Consider the following 17,109-nt stretch of genomic DNA (forward strand, 5'->3'; position numbering starts at 1 on the left):
TCCCAATAGGATTATCCCATACAATCATGTGCGGTCTGAGGGAGGGGTAGCACTAGGCTAGGTAAATATATTACTATAACTAGTTCCATTAATTTCATAATAGTAAGACTAGAAGTTGTTATTTGAGACAGTAGAATTGACGGTCAGGGCAGTTGTGGAAGGCATAAGGAAATTTTGGTTTTTAATGATTATATGAACATGTTTTTAATATTGTATGAAAACCTGAATCCCACAACCCAGCAATTCATCCTCTAAAATGCTACTGTACACTACTGTTTAAAGGTTTCTTACAGTATTCTTACCAATGCTGCTTTTATTTGATTAATAATATAGTAAAGACAGTAAAATTGTGAAATATTACTACAATTTAAAAAAACTGTTTTGAGAGGTCACATTTCAGGTGGTCTTCAGTGTCACATGATTCAGTTACACTTTCTTTTAAAGGTACAGTTACAGTGTAATTATACATATGAGTACTGAGTAATATTAATTAACAACATAGTTAATTAGGGTTATGATTAAGCTGTGGTTTAGGGTTAGTTGCAAGTAATTATGCACACTTTATAGAAATTACTAGAGTAACTACATGTAACGTGTAAAAAGGACAATTTAAAATGATCCTTTAGAAATCATTCTAATATGCTGATTTGCTACTCAAGAAACATTTCTGTCACATTTTAGTTTGGACCCATATTCACTATGATGCGTAATTAAGACTTTTGCCTCAAAAAACTCCTAATTTTCTGCTTATTAATAGTTAGTAAGGTAATTGTTGTATTGTTTTAGTTCAGGTATTTTGTAGGATTAAGGGATGTAGAATTTGGTCATGCAGAATAAGGCATATGTGTTTTATAAGTACTAATGAACAGCCAATTTGCTAGTAACAAGCAACTAGTTAATAGAGCGAATTGGACCCTAAACTAAAGTGTTACCAATATTGCTTATTATTATCAATGTTGAAAAAAGCTGAGCTGCTTAATATTTTTGTGGAAACTGAGATACATTTTTTCACGATTCTTTGATTAATAGAAAGTTCAAAAGAACAGCATTTATTTGAAATATAAAAATTGTATAACATTAACATATTGATTTTTTTTTTTTTTTTACATAATGAAAAAGAAATCTTGCTGACCCCTAACTTTTAAATGCATTGCCTCATACACTTCCATTTAAAGACATTACTGTAAACACTTTGTGTGTTTTTTACGCTCTGAGTGATGATTTATTTCCTGTGGTATGTTGTTGATAGAGTTGTACTGAACCTGGAACATGCCTTGAACTGAACTGCACCCTACTTTGCAGTGTCTGATATGTGTGTGTGTGTGAGTCAGAGGCCTCATGTGCTGGGCTGCTCTCTATGTAGGTCCTGAGCGATCATGCGTGTGGCCGTAGCCTACATCTCCAGGGCTTCTGTTTTTCCACTCTCTGCTCTTTCAGTGGAGGGCAAAAAAGGCAGAGTGGGGAAGACAAGGAGATACAGTGGTTGTGTGTAGAATATCCACCAGATGGTCTATCCTAAATCCCTTTAATAGAAAGAGCAGCGGAGATCTTTTGTAGGAGGTATTTTGTGAGTGAGTGTATGTGCACACTCGTATATTCATGAGAAAAGAAATATGTCTTGACGTATTTTCATGCATTAAAGCAGCACTAGGTAACTTTTCAACCTTCATAATATATTTTCAAGACTCTTGTGATGATACATCGACTTACAATAGGTTGAATGACACGTCTGCCATAGCCTGACGGGGTCTGTATCGTTTTTAATCGTACTTTTAAACTTCGGGTTTTGGGTAGTAACCCGAGAACAAAAAGAACTACAAAATTCGACTGCTTTACGGCATATACGTCACTTCCACCACCACCCCCACTTCCTTAAATTTAGACGTGCGAGCCCGAGCCCAACTATCGTTTGTTTGCCGGATGTTATAGTCATGGCCGAAGCAGCACAGAAAAATAAGAAAGCAAAGGTTTTGTCGGAGCAAAGCAAAAAGAGGAAACGAGAAAGTGATCGGATTAAAGGCAGGACGAGGATCAACATTGGGAGAGCGTTTGCTCGTTGGCGTGAGCTGAAGGAGGAGGGGCTACATTCTTGCAAGTAAATACATAAGATGTACAAAATCATATTTTAGGATACCTAACATGTCTGTGATATTTGTTTATTTGTCTTGCCTCAAGCTATAATGCAAATAGATTTTTCAAATTTGCAGATTCATCTATGGTAGCTTGATATTGTAATATTGACGATATATGGTTATTACCTACCACTCAAACATTGAATTGAAGTATCATATAGATTCCGTAAAACGGTAACCAATAGACTAGGCTACTATAATGACGCTGGGTAATAAAACGTGAGCATCGCGATCATTTGGCGTTTGAAAAAATAAAACCCATGAAATGATATTCATATGACATGCTGAAACATATGCCACTGTACCTAGGATGAAGACATTTCACACGCGACGCAAGCAGAACACCTGCATGTGAACTCCTGCTGTGTTCAGGGCTATCATAGTTGTCATGTCAACAAATGCACGTGCGATGCATCCGCTGATGGAGGATGACAGAGTTACGACAGTAGTAGAGGTCAATACTGTTTCCCAACTGTAGGGGGACCCCGAGAGCAAAACCTACCTAGTGCTGCTTTAAACGTTTTGTATTTAATTTTGATATTGTTCTTGAATAATTATTGCTATCAGCTTATAATCAAACTCTACATGTATTGACTCAATGTTTTTGTGCATTGAGCATGTTGAGGTTAAAGGTCACTTATTTAGCATTAAAAGATTTGTTCATCCAAAAGAAAATTAATTCCGTTATTAATTACTCACCCTCATGCCGTTCCAAACCCGCAAGACCCCCATTCATCTTCAGAACACAAATTAAGATTTTTCCTAATGAAATCCGAGAGGTTTTTGACCCCACATAGGCAGCAACACAATGCCTAATTTCAAGGTCCAGAAAGGTAGTAAAAACATGATTAAAATAGTCCATGTGACTACAGTGGGTCAACCTTAATATTATGAAGCGATGAGAATACTTTTTGTGCGCAAAAAACAAACAAAAATAACGACTTTATTCAACAATCTCTTCTCTTCCATGTGACTCTCCTACGTGATTCACGGAAGCACCACAACGCATGCATGTGATCGTGCTCGTCCAATTGTGAGCTGCCGTTCTGCCGTAGAACTCGGAATCGCTGCACTGTGAATAGCCCAACGATGTGAATAGCGTAAGAGAGTGACAGGGAAGAGAAGACATTGTTGAATAAAGTTGTTATTATTGTTGGGGTTTTTTTGCGTACAAAAAATATTCTCGTCGCTTCATAACATTTAAAGACTATTTTAGAACTCTCTGTTTTGTTTTTGGGCCTTGAAAGTGGTTGTTGTGTTGCTGTCTATGTGGGGTCAGAAAGCTCTCGGATTTCATAAAAAATATCTTAATTTGTGTTCTGAAGATGAACGAAGGTCTTTGGAATGGCATGCTAATGACAGAAATTTTTGGGTGAACTAACCCTTAAAGATGTGATGGAATCTGGCTTAATCCAGGTATTATGATTAAGAGGAAAAGAAGTGATCATTAATTCCTCAAGTAGCTTTAATTTCCTAATGGACAGACCTCTAATCTGTCAGATTAGTGGTTTCACTCTTTTCATTTTTGATCATCTTTAATGAACTGTGTTAGCTAATCTTTTGTAAAGGGACCGTCTTAAGAATCTCATGTCTGGCTGGATACTTTTCAATGTACAAGGCAAACGTTAGGCTCAGCATATATAAAACACTTATCATATATTATGAAGTTTTGTTTAAATAATACGTTTGATTTCATGGAACTTGCAGACCCAATGTAGAAATTGTTAATGTATCGATTTGATTTACCTCAGTGGGTTTTAAGTTTTGACCTATTTTAAATTTGTCTAGTGCATGAAATTTGTTACATATTTCTTGTCCTAAATGTCTTCTGGGGACTTTCTCTCTTTATAAAGAGTAAAGAGAGCCAGACAGAGGCAGCAAGGCTTATAGTAATTTGGATAAATGTCACTTTTCCTTTCTGACTATCAGATCTCTTGTTGGCCTGGTAACTGATTTAGAGTAGACATGGACAACTATACCTATCTTTGGAATACAATCATCTTTTTCCCACATCAGGATAATTTTTCAAGGAGAAGTGAAAGTACTTGCAGCTGTAAAAGTTGTTCCCATTGATTTATGAACAGCAAGTCACATATTTTTATTATACGGTCTCTAATAATTTTTGTTTTTCCAGAGAGAATTTTTGAGGATCATGAGAACCTGGTGGAGAACTTGCTAAACTGGACCAGGGACAGCACCAACAGACTGATGTTCATCGAACGCATTGAGAAATACGCGCTTTTCAAGAACCCTCAGGTAATACTACGTCTGTCAATAGTGACCACATCTGTTTAGCTCTAAAAATCACTAAAAAATGGGTCCTTGTGCACTACATTTTAAGTCTTCTAAAGCATACAGTAGCATTGTGAATTATACACTACTGTTCAAAAGTTATTGAAAATAGTCTCTTATGCTAATTAATATCATATTTTAAAATATGATGGTTTCATTATAAGTATGGTGATTATCTCTAAGGTGGACACCCAACTTAATATATGATATTTAACATCTGAATCTAACCATATCATGTCAACAAAGGGAAAAGTCAGCCAGCTATATTTATCATGTTAATTATTGTGCCTTTAACCCCAACAGCAGGGGTGCCTTTTACAAATACCATACTTTTAAATATTCTTCTGTTATTGAAAAATTGTTGCTTTAATTACCTTGAACAAAACTGAAAATCATTAACAAGACATTTGTCTCAAAATATAGTCTATAATTTTATTGATTTCCCATTGCTACATAAATCTACAACATTTTTAAAAACATGAAATATTAGATCAAGTTAGCGCAGAATAAACTTTGCCTTGCTGTCGGTCAATAAAGTAAAATGCGCCTTTTACCTACGTGTGCCTTTAGCCCCGTTGTGCCCTACATTTTAGAATAAATTAAATATACATTTGTATACATTTTAAAATGTGATGGCAAAGCTGAATTTTCAGTATCATTACTCCAGTCTTCAGTGTCACATGATCCTTCAGAAATCATTCAAATATGCTGATTTGCTGCTCAAGAAACATTTGTTATTATTATCAATGTTGAAAATAGTTCTGCTTAATATGCATGATGAATAGAAAGTTCAAAAGAACAGCATTTATTTGAAATATAAATCTTTTGTAACATTATAAATGTCTTTACTGTCACTTTTGATTGTTTTAATGCATCCTTGCTGAATAAACGTTTAAAAAATTGTTTTTAAACGTATTAACCCCAAACTTTTGAATCGTAGTGCAAGTTAGTTATTCACTGGTGTTGTGCATGAAAATGTCCCTTAATGTCCATGCAATGAAGTAGTGTGATGTTCAAAGTAATTCTTGAAATTGATATGTGCAGTTCTGTCACCAAAGAGTGTATTAGTAATATGGAGTGACAGTAAAAGAGGTTAGTTCATCAGTGCACTATGGATCAGTTGTTTTATCGGCATATGTGGCTGATGTAGGTCAATGTCATGTAAATGCTAAGCTGTAATGAATAATTGATCTCAGCAGAGGCTGGTTAAAGTGTGTTCACTGCCCAGTCTCTCGCTGCGACCCTGAACACAAGATGTCAAGCCATGCGTTTAACCGCTTTGCTTTCTTATGTTGCACTTTGTTGAATGCCTTTTAAAATAACACATTCAAATATATAAAGATTTGTTTTGGCTATTGCTTTGGTATATGTACCTGTAAATCACAATGTTCTTAGCCACTTTATTAATATCTCCCTGAATCATCCGTTTCCTCAGAACTATTTGCTGGGGCGTAAGGAGACGTGTGAAATGGCAGACAGAAATAAAGAGGCTCTGTTGGAGGTGAGGCAGATCGTGAACCTACTTGTACACTTTCTCTCTTGTGCTTTAAAAAGCATGACTTATTTAGGTCATGTCAGACATGTTGTACTCACTGATAAAGGTGTGTGTGTTTGAGCAGGAGTGTTTTTGTGGAAGCTCCATCAGTGTGCCTGAGATGGAAGGGGTGCTCTGGCTCAAAGACGACGGCAAGAAATCCTGGAAGAAGCGCTACTTCCTGTTACGAGCCTCTGGGTTATATTACGTGCCAAAGGGTAAAGCGAAGGTCAGTTGTGAGTCTGTCTCTCTTTTTCTGCTCTGAAATTCATTATCTTTTCACTTTCACACACTCCCTGTGGACTCTCTTACACTATGGCCCTGCTTCCAACTGGGGGTCATGAATTGAGAAATCCAATTTTCCTTGATCTTTTGACATGTGAGAGGTCATTGTAGTATTAAAACATCATGTAAGTTTCGGAACTCACAACTTGCCTACATTTTTTTCAAAGGTCCCTTTAGGGGCTCCGTACGTATACTTAAACTGACTAGTATAGCGCCAAATACAGGCAGCACTAATAATTTCTCTGAGAACGCGCTTGATTTTAGATTAACATTGGCTACGTTATCATGCAACCGAATCATCCGTTAAAGGATTAGTTCACTTTCAAATGAACTTTTGCTTATAATTTACTCAACCCCTTGTCATCCAAGATATCCATGTCTTTCTGTCTTCTGTCGAAAAGAAATTAAGATTTTTGATGAAAAGATTTCAGGATATTTCTCCATATAATGGAAGTCAATAGACCCCAAACGGTTCAAGGTCCAAATGAGAGGTTCAGTACAGCTTCAAAAGGGCTTTAAACCACATCAAGCGGTACCAGACGATCAATAAGGGTCTTATCTAGCGAAACGATCTGTCATTTTGTTTTTTAATAAATAAAGTTGAAGTTTTATAAGCACAAATGCTCGCCTTGCTCTGTTCCGTGATGCGCGCTCGTGACGTCACGTATTTATAGCATTATAATTTACTCACCCCCTTGTCATACAAGATATCCATGTCTTTCTGTCTTCAGTCGAAAAGAAATGAAGATTTCTCCATATAATGCAAGTCAATGGACCCCAAACGGTGCTAATGCACTTTATTTAGCCGTCATGTAAACACTACATCCAGATTCATCAATCAGAATAAATTCATTCAGATTTAAACTAAAGGTGTGCATGTAAACATAGCCATTGAGGATTCACACCCAGAGCGAGATGCTCATCTGCTCCATAATCCCAGAATATCTCTATATGTTGTCAGAGATCTTAGTTGGCGAGTGGAATTAAGATTATGTGCACATATGACAGATGTAGGATTATGTGCACATATGTTCATGTTATGCTTGCACTTTTGTGATGTGAATAAGCATAACACGAACACATTTCTGTCAGGACCACTATTGTCAAAGATGATTGACAATTAATATGCAGTTTGGATTGGCAGCATGGTTCTGTTCTGGGCAAAGAGCAGGGAGGGCAGCAATATAGCTATAGCGACAACAATGTCTTGTAAGCAATGCAGGTGCATTGCCTGAACGAGGGACAATTCAAGGCAGGTTTTGCTAAAAAGTTCAAGCTCAAGGATGGTGATTCGGTTTAAAAGCAAGATGGCAACATAAATTTAATCTAAACTATACCTGTTCTATCTCGATGCAGCATATATTTTCTGGCTCTTGTCTTTAGGCATTATTGAACACTGTTAGTTTCTGACATGTTCTGTTGTTGTTGCGTGAGCTATTGAAGCTCCACCCTTTTCTTGAAAGAACAGGCAGGGAGCATCAGCTCATTTGTATTTAAAGGGACATACACAAAAACGGTGTGTTTTTGCTTACCACAAAAAAGCGGCACTTTTTACAGGCTATAAAACATGATCTGTTGGGTATTTTGAGCTAAAACTTCACATACACACTCTGGGAACATCAGAGACTTATTTTACATCTTGTATAAAGGGGCATAATATGTCCCCTTTAATGTCAATATTTAATGTACAAAATAATTTAGTAATTTGATTCGAGAGGATTCAGAATACCAATTCCTGACTGGACAAGAGGAGGAGCTGGGGATGGAGGAGGGTAAATTAGCTCTGGAGAAACACAATAGCTGCTGATAGTACTGAAGGAGTTTATATATGTATGCTGTGATAGACATCGTATTCCTATAGACAGACGTGATCAGTTGACAGTCAGCTGATGCGAGCTTGAATTAATGTGACCTGCAAGAACTGACGCTACGCTTGATGTACATTGTACAGTATGTGTAGATACACTCACACTATATAAAGCCTGACTTCTAAGACAGCAGTGATAATACACAATCGCTTTGTGTGACAAACAGACTGAAATCTAAATCATTATTCACTGAAAATCTTCCCCTTCGATCTTATATTTGATCTATTCAAATAAATGTTCAATTTTGTTTAGTTTCGTTTAGTTTTCAGTAATTCAAATGAGGCTGAAATAAAATAAAATGTAAATAAACTTAATTGAAATGAAATTAGAAAGCTCGCTGAAGTAAATAAGTTGAAGTACTAAAATTACAAAAAAAATAATGAAAGCAATATAGAAATGCATAAAAATGACAATATGAATGAATATTATAATAGTACATGATACTAAAATAACACTGGTTTTGTCCTGCTGCACATCCTTATGTAAATTGACATATTGAAATGAAGTGCATCGTGATTAGGTACCAGACATCATTGATGTCAAACCTGTGACACGAGCACATCTTGATGGACCATATCTGAATATACACATGCGTGAATGAGATTTGAGCGCTGCAGCATGAACACACTTGCTGTCAGTCACACTTCATAATTCCTGTGCTTTTCAGGAGATAAAGGGCCCATCGACTGTCTCTGCTTAACTCTTACATCTTGAGAGATCAGCTAATGAGGTCAAGTTCAGAGTTGACACGGGCCAGTGACTGCTCATTATCCACAAACCACAGGGAGGCAGAGGGTGATAGAGAGAGAGATAAAAGAGCAGCTGCTGTACATCCTCAGGTCATCACTCTGGGTTTGACAGCTGCTGCCCATCTGCATCACTAACATACTCATCCTGTTTCAGACTCAACATTGATGCTTTACACAAATGACTGTCTGACTCTACATGAGACTGAGTACAGAATCTCAATGCTTCACAAAAACATTCAGGACCCCCTGTTTCATGCAATTCACCCTGTCTTTCCTATTTCTATGCACTAATTCAATTCAACTTTCTGGAAATGGAGTGCTCCCTCTAGTGGATTTAACAGTGAAGTAACATTCAGGTCAATTTAGGTATTTTTTTTATTTTTGCTTAAATTGAAAAGCTAATTTTCATTGGCACAATAGAAACAAAGGAATGATTTAGACAGCAGGTCAACTGCGTGACATATTTTTTTTTTTAAATAATTATAAATTAAATAATTCTGATAATAGTAAGAGCATAAGATACAAGTATATGAATGTAGACAATACATTTATTTATAATTTGTAGTAGGGCTATTACCTGCACTCCCTACTACAGGTTCATTTACACTAAAGAAAAATCCTTTATGTTCTAACATGCAGTTTTTTGCCTGTTTTCTGGTGTCACCTTTAGGCCTCTAGAGACCTGGTTTGCTTCCTGCAGCTGGATCATGTTAATATTTACTTGGGTCAGGACTACCGCAGCAAGTATAAAGCCCCAACTGACTACTGCATGGTCCTGAAGGTGAGTTATCTTTGTGCATTGTATAAGATATTCTATTTTAAGCAGTCTAAAAAGCATGACAGTTATCTTTCCTCATAGACCATTTGGGAGCAGACGTTACAGTTACGTCACTGCAGTTGTGTGCACAGAAAAACAGTGGTAACAAGTGGAGGAAAATGGGCAAAATCCAAAGAATAAGAGAAAAAAAAAGTCTTGTTGTGCCTTTGGATGTCAGAATCAGAATTATATTTTTTATAGAATACTGCGGTCGAAGACACCCTTTGAAACTCAAACTGGACTGATGAAACCTGTGATGATTAGTCTACTATTAAATCATGAATTAGATGTAAACAATAGGTCTACATAATATTAACGTGTGCAGTTGTTCGGGGACGTAATGTATTAGCTCTACAGTTAAAGCATGAAATAATATTTAAACCTATAATATATTTCACATAGACAACATTTATAACGCAGAACATTTAAATCTCCCAATTCGGACTATATAACTCGCAATTGCGAGTTTATATCACAGTTCTGAGGGGGGAAAAGCTCTGAATTACGGTATATAAACTAGCAATTCTGAGGAAAAAAGATGCAAAAAAGTTTATATGTTGCAATTCTGATTTTTTTTCTCAGAACTGTGAGATATAAACTCAGAGTTGCGAGGGAAAAAGTCAGAATTGTCAGACATAAACTTGAAATTACCTTTATTATTCTTTTATTCCATGGCTTCCATAGATTGCTACTGCAGAACTGTCATTTTCTGTCACCAGGTAGGCTTCGCCCACAAAAAAACATAATCGCTGTAAAATTTTAGACACTGAGGAAGAGGATCTTTTAAAGCCATGATTCCGAAAAAATCTATTTACTTAAATGACTACAGAGTGATTTATAAGTAGTGAAAAACCTTTATCATAAGCTACTTGAATTGTCCAGATTTCCATTGGACATCGTCTGTATGGTTAAAGCAGACAGCGATAAGAGGTTTTTGTCAGAAGACATTTAAAGTGCTGGGATCTGTAAAAGCCAGATCTCAGTCTGCATTACAATTTACAATTCTGGGCTGAACAACATGTTTTTTCAGTTTGTGCAGACGGGAAATCAGCCACAGAAGTGAGATAATCAAATATAGACTGTTTTTGGTCAGTGTTTGGCTTTCTTTTGACGTAACATTTATCCACTGTAACTTGTCTGACCTCATGTAGGGCTCGTGTAGCCAGATTTTTGAGTAGCATAAAGGGTTTACCGCATTGTCGTTTATTCTTGGGAAGAACCACCTATTTAGACAGGAGGAGTTCGTCTGACAAATGACCAAACACATTTTTTGTTATTTTTAACTTGTATTTAGAGATGGGTTTATCTAAAATGCTTGATACCACAATAATATACCAGCAGGGAAAATCTCATTCAGAATATGATGCCATATCATTCATACGATGCCAGTTTGGCAAAGAAGCATTTATTGTGTCACTGATAGTTTGTAAACTGGCAGACCCCGACTGTAGCAAATTGCATAAAAGCCTATCAATCAGTTTGAAACATTTTAGGTAATCCTGCCAGTTTTGTGTAATAGACTGTAGGCGGTCTGTGGGTGAGACAGCTGATTATAGTTTGTTACATTGAAATGCGCAACTGATATGAGGATATGAAACTGTTGCTATATGCTTTCCAGAAAGACCATGAAATGCATCAGTATAGGTAATGTCTCCGATTTCCTCACACAGCACCCTCAGATTCAGAAGAAATCACAGTACATCAAGTATCTGTGCTGTGACGATGTCAGAACACTGCATCAGTGGGTCAACGGAATACGCATTGCCAAGGTAATATCTTGTTATAATCACATCCCCCTGCTTGGTGTATAATCTAATATGTATGTTTGTATAATATGTGTATAATGCTAGGTTTTGTGGCTGAATCTGTGTGATTTCTAATGCAGTATGGGAAGCAGCTATATGTGAACTACCAGGAAGCTATGAGACGCACAGAGGCTGCTCATGATTGGTCCTCCCTGTCCAGCTCCAGTATCAAGTCTGGCTCCAGCTCCTCCAGTCTACCAGGTGAGTTTAGCAGTGCACCAGCAGAAATACAGGTAACCTGAGATATGAGGCAGTACTTGATGTGTATTGTCTATAAGACAGATTATCGGGTTTCTATGTCCGCCTCTTTACTCAACTTTTGATTAATTGAATCTTTCATGCTTACAGAATCTCAATCCAACCACTCCAGCCAATCAGACAGTGGCGTGTCAGAGACTACATCCTCTGGTCATGTGCGTTCTCAGAGCGTGGTCAGCTCCATCTTCTCTGAGGCCTGGAAGAGAGGCAATCAGTCAGATGAACCCAAGGTGACTATTGAAGAACTTTATTTTAAATCTTTACTTGCTCTGCTTCGTTCCACTTCTGTTTCTTCATCATGGTGTCATTGTTATATCCTAATCCATTTTTTAAAAATCTGTTGTTTCCATTATTATACATTATGTAAGCTATACAAGAGGTACAAGAGGCCATTGTGCATCGCTGCATTGTGAATTCAGTCATGGCTGAATGGCATTGTTAGGAACGACGCAAAGTACGTTAGTTTATATGTATAATAACACTGAAAACCTGAAAGAACAAACACATACTCCAAACAAAAAGAAAACAAGGAGGTTTGTTTTGGTTTGATGGCGTCAGTGTTTTAATTATAGGTCCAATTTACTTAAATTTTATTACTCAGAGGACGAGGACAATCTGAGTCACAGTAAAGACTCTTTGCTTGATTTTGGGACATCGAACTCATGTCGCACTGTCTCCAGTTATATTCCCTTATAATTGGTCCCCTCTCTGTTTGTCTACCCAGGATGAGAATGTCAAGTCTGGAAAGGCTATACACTGGTGGGGATTGAGGTTAGGAGTGTGGTAAAACCTCACACTCTAGCCATTTATATTTGATTTAATCCTCACATGTGAACCTCTAAAGCAACTAACCACTGATATGATGTGTGTGTGGCGGGCGGTTCATCTTAGTTGTTTTTGTGAATGTTGGGTAATTGGGGACTGGTGTAAGACACCTGTTGTAATAGTTTGTGTTAACTCTTAACTGACAGTGCACTGGTGTGGTATTTTGAATAACCTGTTACATAATGGTTGGAGTGTTTTGGTTTGGTGTGTGTTGTCAATGGGAGATATTCTCAGAGAAGGTAAGCACAACAGGAAAAGGGATAAACTCCTGCTTTGCGATGCACACACTGAATTGCTGTTGTCATTATTGGTCATTTTTAGATTGACCTCTACGTCTCAATGAACTGATTTTGTAAGAACAAAAGTGTCTGAGTTTGGAAGAACAGATCTCAATACTAACAGTTCTTGGTTCATCCCATAAGACGTAATAACATTTCCTGTAACATTTCATGTCATTTCACTCTTTTAATTGCACTGTCTGCTAAATATCTTCTTGCACACTACTAATAAATGTGTATCATTCAAATATTTTAAATCAATGTAAAACTAATCTCATTCATATGTTCCTGTTCTAATTAAATGATTTTTGTCATATCCACAGATGAGAATGGATGGCCCACCAACACACCCTGCTAGAGCCTCTTACCCTCTACAACTTCCCCAGTCTATCCCGTCTCGTAGCAGCTATAGCGGTGTGTCCCCAGTGTCCCCTTCCTCGCCCCCATCTCCACCACCGCCACCTCCACCACCTCCCCCACTCCCCAACCCCACACACCACTCCACCCCGATTAAGTTCACTAAATACAGCACCCTTGCTAGGCTGCAAAACATCTCCCAGGCTTCAAATCATTACAAACAGACCCCCTTATTGTTAGTACAGCAGCAACCTATTCCCCCTATACCACCTGCACAGTGTCTCAAACCTGTTCTGAATAATTTGGCAGAAATTGCCAGCAGTCCTCCTCCACCCCCACCACCACCTCCTCCTCCAGAGATGCCAGTGCCAGGGTCAGCCATGGCGGTGTTGAAACATGCCCCTCTCAGCCCCCACTACGGTCCCCCTCCACCTCTAGAGGAAGACCAGCTGCCACCACCATCTCACTTACACAGTAATGGCTACTTGCCTCCACCACCACCCCCAGAACAGTTAAAATACCCGCCTCCCCTCAGCACCAATGGGCTCCAGCAGTTCTTAGCTCAGAAGTTCCCTAATATGGCCTATGACTTCTCATCTGTTGAACAAGATGAAGAGCCCCCTCCACCTCCTCCAATGTGTTTCTCTCTGCCGTCATATCAGTCAGGTCCACTTGCCCCACCTAAAACCTTCACTGGTGGGTTTCCACCTCAAACAGCTCCAAAACCTGGCCATGGCATTTCCCCCGTTTCCCCTGTGCCACCTTCTCTGTCTCCAACTCCTTCGGGCACCATGAAGAAACAGCAGAGCCTGTCCAGTGGTCACAGTCCCAATCAACCTCCACCGACCCTTCCCAAGCAATATAGCCTTTCTTCCAAAGCTCAATCTGTATCTGCCCCCATCTCTCCCACCCAATCACTTGTAAAGCAGATTGTAAACCAGTTCCCTGACACTCTTGATGGATCCAAATGTCCCATATCTCCTCCTGTGGTAAAAATCAAACCAAAATGGCAGCCAGGAGGGCAGGCTCAACCACAATCTCCTGAATTTCCTCCACCTCCACCAGAGAGTACCCTTGAATTCCCTCCACCTCCTGCTCCAAGCCCACCTCCTGCCCCACAGCCTTCTAGCAAGGTGGGGTCACCAATTAAAAAGTCCCCATCAACATCATCAAATTCTTCTACTGGTTCAGGAGGGAAGAAGCCCCCTCCGACTCCACAGCGCAACTCCAGCGTGAAATCCACCTCTTCTGTTGAGTACCAGGAGTCCAAGAAAGTGGAGGATCTGGTCAGCATGTTTGCCCAAACTAGTCAAGCACCACCCAGTTCCTTTTCAACTCCATCCTCCACAACAGGATCACCTTCCAAGGAGTCTTATGCAGGACCTCGGGCAGTACCAAAACCAGGCAAGATCAACTTGGCTAATCTGCCTCTGGCTCTCCAGGGAAAGCAAGGTCAATATCACCAGTCCAGCTCAGACTTCCCCTCTCCTCCTCTGGAGTGTGAATTTCCCCCTCCACCACCAGACTCGGAACTCCTGCCTCCTCCACCTCTCCCATCAGAACTGCATACTGGGGCTCCCAAAGTGGCCGTGGTGAACCCTCAACCCCAACACTCCTCCAGCTCCACATCCTCATGGAAACAGAGCTCCTTGAAGAAAGCACCGCCTCTGTCTATGCACCGCCGCAGCAGTGGCCCACCCGAGCCACTTGCCCTTTCTCCACCTCCTCAGCAGATGCCTCTGTCCTCTTTTAACTCTCAGATCCCACCAACCTCCCCCAAGGCCAATCTGTCCATCCAGCCCAACTTCCTGGAAGACCTCAACAGAACTCTCAAAAGGAAGTCCATGACTCGACATGGCTCCCTTACCTCCTCACGAATCTCAGCCAAGCTGGAGCCAGTAGCCACCATGGACGATATGGCCCTTCCGCCCCCTCCTCCAGAGCTGCTGCTGGGCCAGCAGAAAAAGGGCGGATACATGAGCGGCAACATCTCAGGCTATGCAACATTACGGCGGGGTCCTCCGCCGGCTCCACCCAAACGGGACCAAAACACTAAACTGACAAGTGATTGGTAGTTGGGACATGTGCCGAGTTCGGATATGCTACTCTCCTTTTCCACTCTGTTTATCTTCAACGGCTGAAACGTCTGCATTCAAATATTCATTTTAACCCCAGATTATAACCACAATATGGTAAAAAAAAGCCAAACCATCTATAACATAAGCTTCTCTGCGTGTTTGTGTCGCTTTGCTATTAAGTGTAGCAGATATACAAAAATTCTGAGAAAAAGAGACTGATGTTATTATAGGTACTGCATGGACACTGCTGTGAGGAAAGGGGATGATGTATATGTATAAAAATATATATGTGGAACTCTGGGGTGGGAGGGAACTTGTACTTTTTTTATATGAAATTATTTAATACCTGAAATATATTCTTATTTTAAAGTTTAGTTTTGAAACCCTTGACTGTAAACGTTAAACGTGAATAGAAAATCAGGGTTGTTGAACCGATGCTTGTGTGTGTGTGTGTGTGTGTGTGTGCGTGCGCGCACTTTGTCTGAGTGATTTGGTTGATCCACTCTCAGAAAAATAGTGAGGGCCTGGTAATGATGCCACCCTTGCTTGTCATTAAATGTGCAAATCCCGTTGTGGGAATTGCATTGGTGTAGCATACATTCTAAATGAAGTATTCTACCAAATTTTCCACGTTTAATTTAAATGGTTTTGAACCTTCCACTAAAATGTCAAGAAAGAAAAAAACATTGTTATTGATAAATCTGTTATGTTGTGTCGCTGTGGACCCTTACTTTTCATGAAGATGTCCAAATGTTAGACGAGGATGAAAATGAGCCTGTTACCACTTGAGTACATCTTGGTGTGCAACTGGTCTGTGTCTGGAATCGGATGTGATGTCTGTTTATATTGGTTACATTGCTATCTATCTGTACATACAGCTGCAGTTCCTGACTTTATCAATGTGCGTTAGCTCTGCATGGGTGAACACACAGTAGGAAGTGATGTCGTTCTCCTTATTTTGACCTATGTCTACACACAGTGCTGTATTAATGTGTCACATATCTGGAACATCTATCTCTCATGTCACGGCAATGTCAAAATGTACTGACATTAATTTAGCATGCATGCTTCCATTGTATGGTTGCCTAAGATTGCACACTTTGTTGGGTTTTAGGATCATAGCCACAAAATAAAAGGTGTCATGTCAAGTTTGCTTGACTAACAATGCAAAAAAAATCACTGTGTGCCTACTCTCATTGTCATCCATCTAGCAAACTTGAATGCGTAGGTTGAGAAAATGTGTACCTGTTGGTTTTGCATCTCAAAAAAAGAAAAAAAAAAAGAACAAAAATCTTCCGTTTTGAAAGGCTGAGCAATGAAATGTTGGAACGGATCTTTTTAAAGGGAGGAGTACAGAGCTAATGCTGTTTCTTAAAGTCAGGAACCTTTAGTTAAATAAATGGGGAAGTAAATGTCTGTTACATTTAAACTGAACAATATAAATGTGTAAATCACACAGAATGTTGTCCAAGTTCTTGTTATTTTGATGGTTCTTTATCATACAATTAAAAGCTTATTATGGTAAACCCCCTGATTTACAATGAATAACAATGATAGTCCTTTATGGGCTATGGAATAACTCTTTATAATACATACGGTTTAAAATGTACAGTGATGCACATGTTTATGTGAGTGATTTAACTGTAAAAGAATGTTCCTTGGGTAGAACGTTACTCAAGAGATTACGGATATACCACAGCAATTAACTACTAAACATTTAATTTCATAACTGGCAGTCCATGTGTGTTTACCACAGAAATCTGCACCGAGAAATAAGGAGTTGATTAAATCATTTTCTTGGTTGAAAATGCATCCTGTTTAAAGCACAACA

General features: G+C 38.9%; 1 protein-coding gene across 9 annotated transcripts in view; it reads left to right on the forward strand.

The window, feature by feature from the left end:
* The window catches only part of raph1a (Ras association (RalGDS/AF-6) and pleckstrin homology domains 1a), a 93,029-nt gene extending 76,300 nt beyond the window's left edge, over positions 1-16,729 (forward strand). For 6 of the 9 annotated variants that reach the window (XM_079821754.1, XM_079821759.1, XM_079821757.1 and 3 more), the window contains 8 exons: positions 4,267-4,388; positions 5,860-5,925; positions 6,044-6,187; positions 9,531-9,641; positions 11,348-11,446; positions 11,563-11,683; positions 11,831-11,970; positions 13,167-16,729. In XM_079821754.1, the coding sequence (XP_079677880.1) occupies positions 4,267-4,388; positions 5,860-5,925; positions 6,044-6,187; positions 9,531-9,641; positions 11,348-11,446; positions 11,563-11,683; positions 11,831-11,970; positions 13,167-15,275 (2,912 nt within the window). In that variant the 3' untranslated portion in view covers positions 15,276-16,729. Of the gene's footprint in view, positions 1-4,266; positions 4,389-5,859; positions 5,926-6,043; positions 6,188-9,530; positions 9,642-11,347; positions 11,447-11,562; positions 11,684-11,830; positions 11,971-12,464 lie in introns of all 9 variants that reach the window. The other 3 variants (XM_079821761.1, XM_079821762.1, XM_079821760.1) reach the window with 3 other exon arrangements.
* The last annotated feature ends 380 nt before the right edge of the window (positions 16,730-17,109 follow it).

The sequence above is a fragment of the Gobio gobio genome, assembly GCF_949357685.1.
Source record: "Gobio gobio genome assembly, chromosome: 7".
Lineage (NCBI taxonomy): Eukaryota > Metazoa > Chordata > Actinopteri > Cypriniformes > Gobionidae > Gobio > Gobio gobio.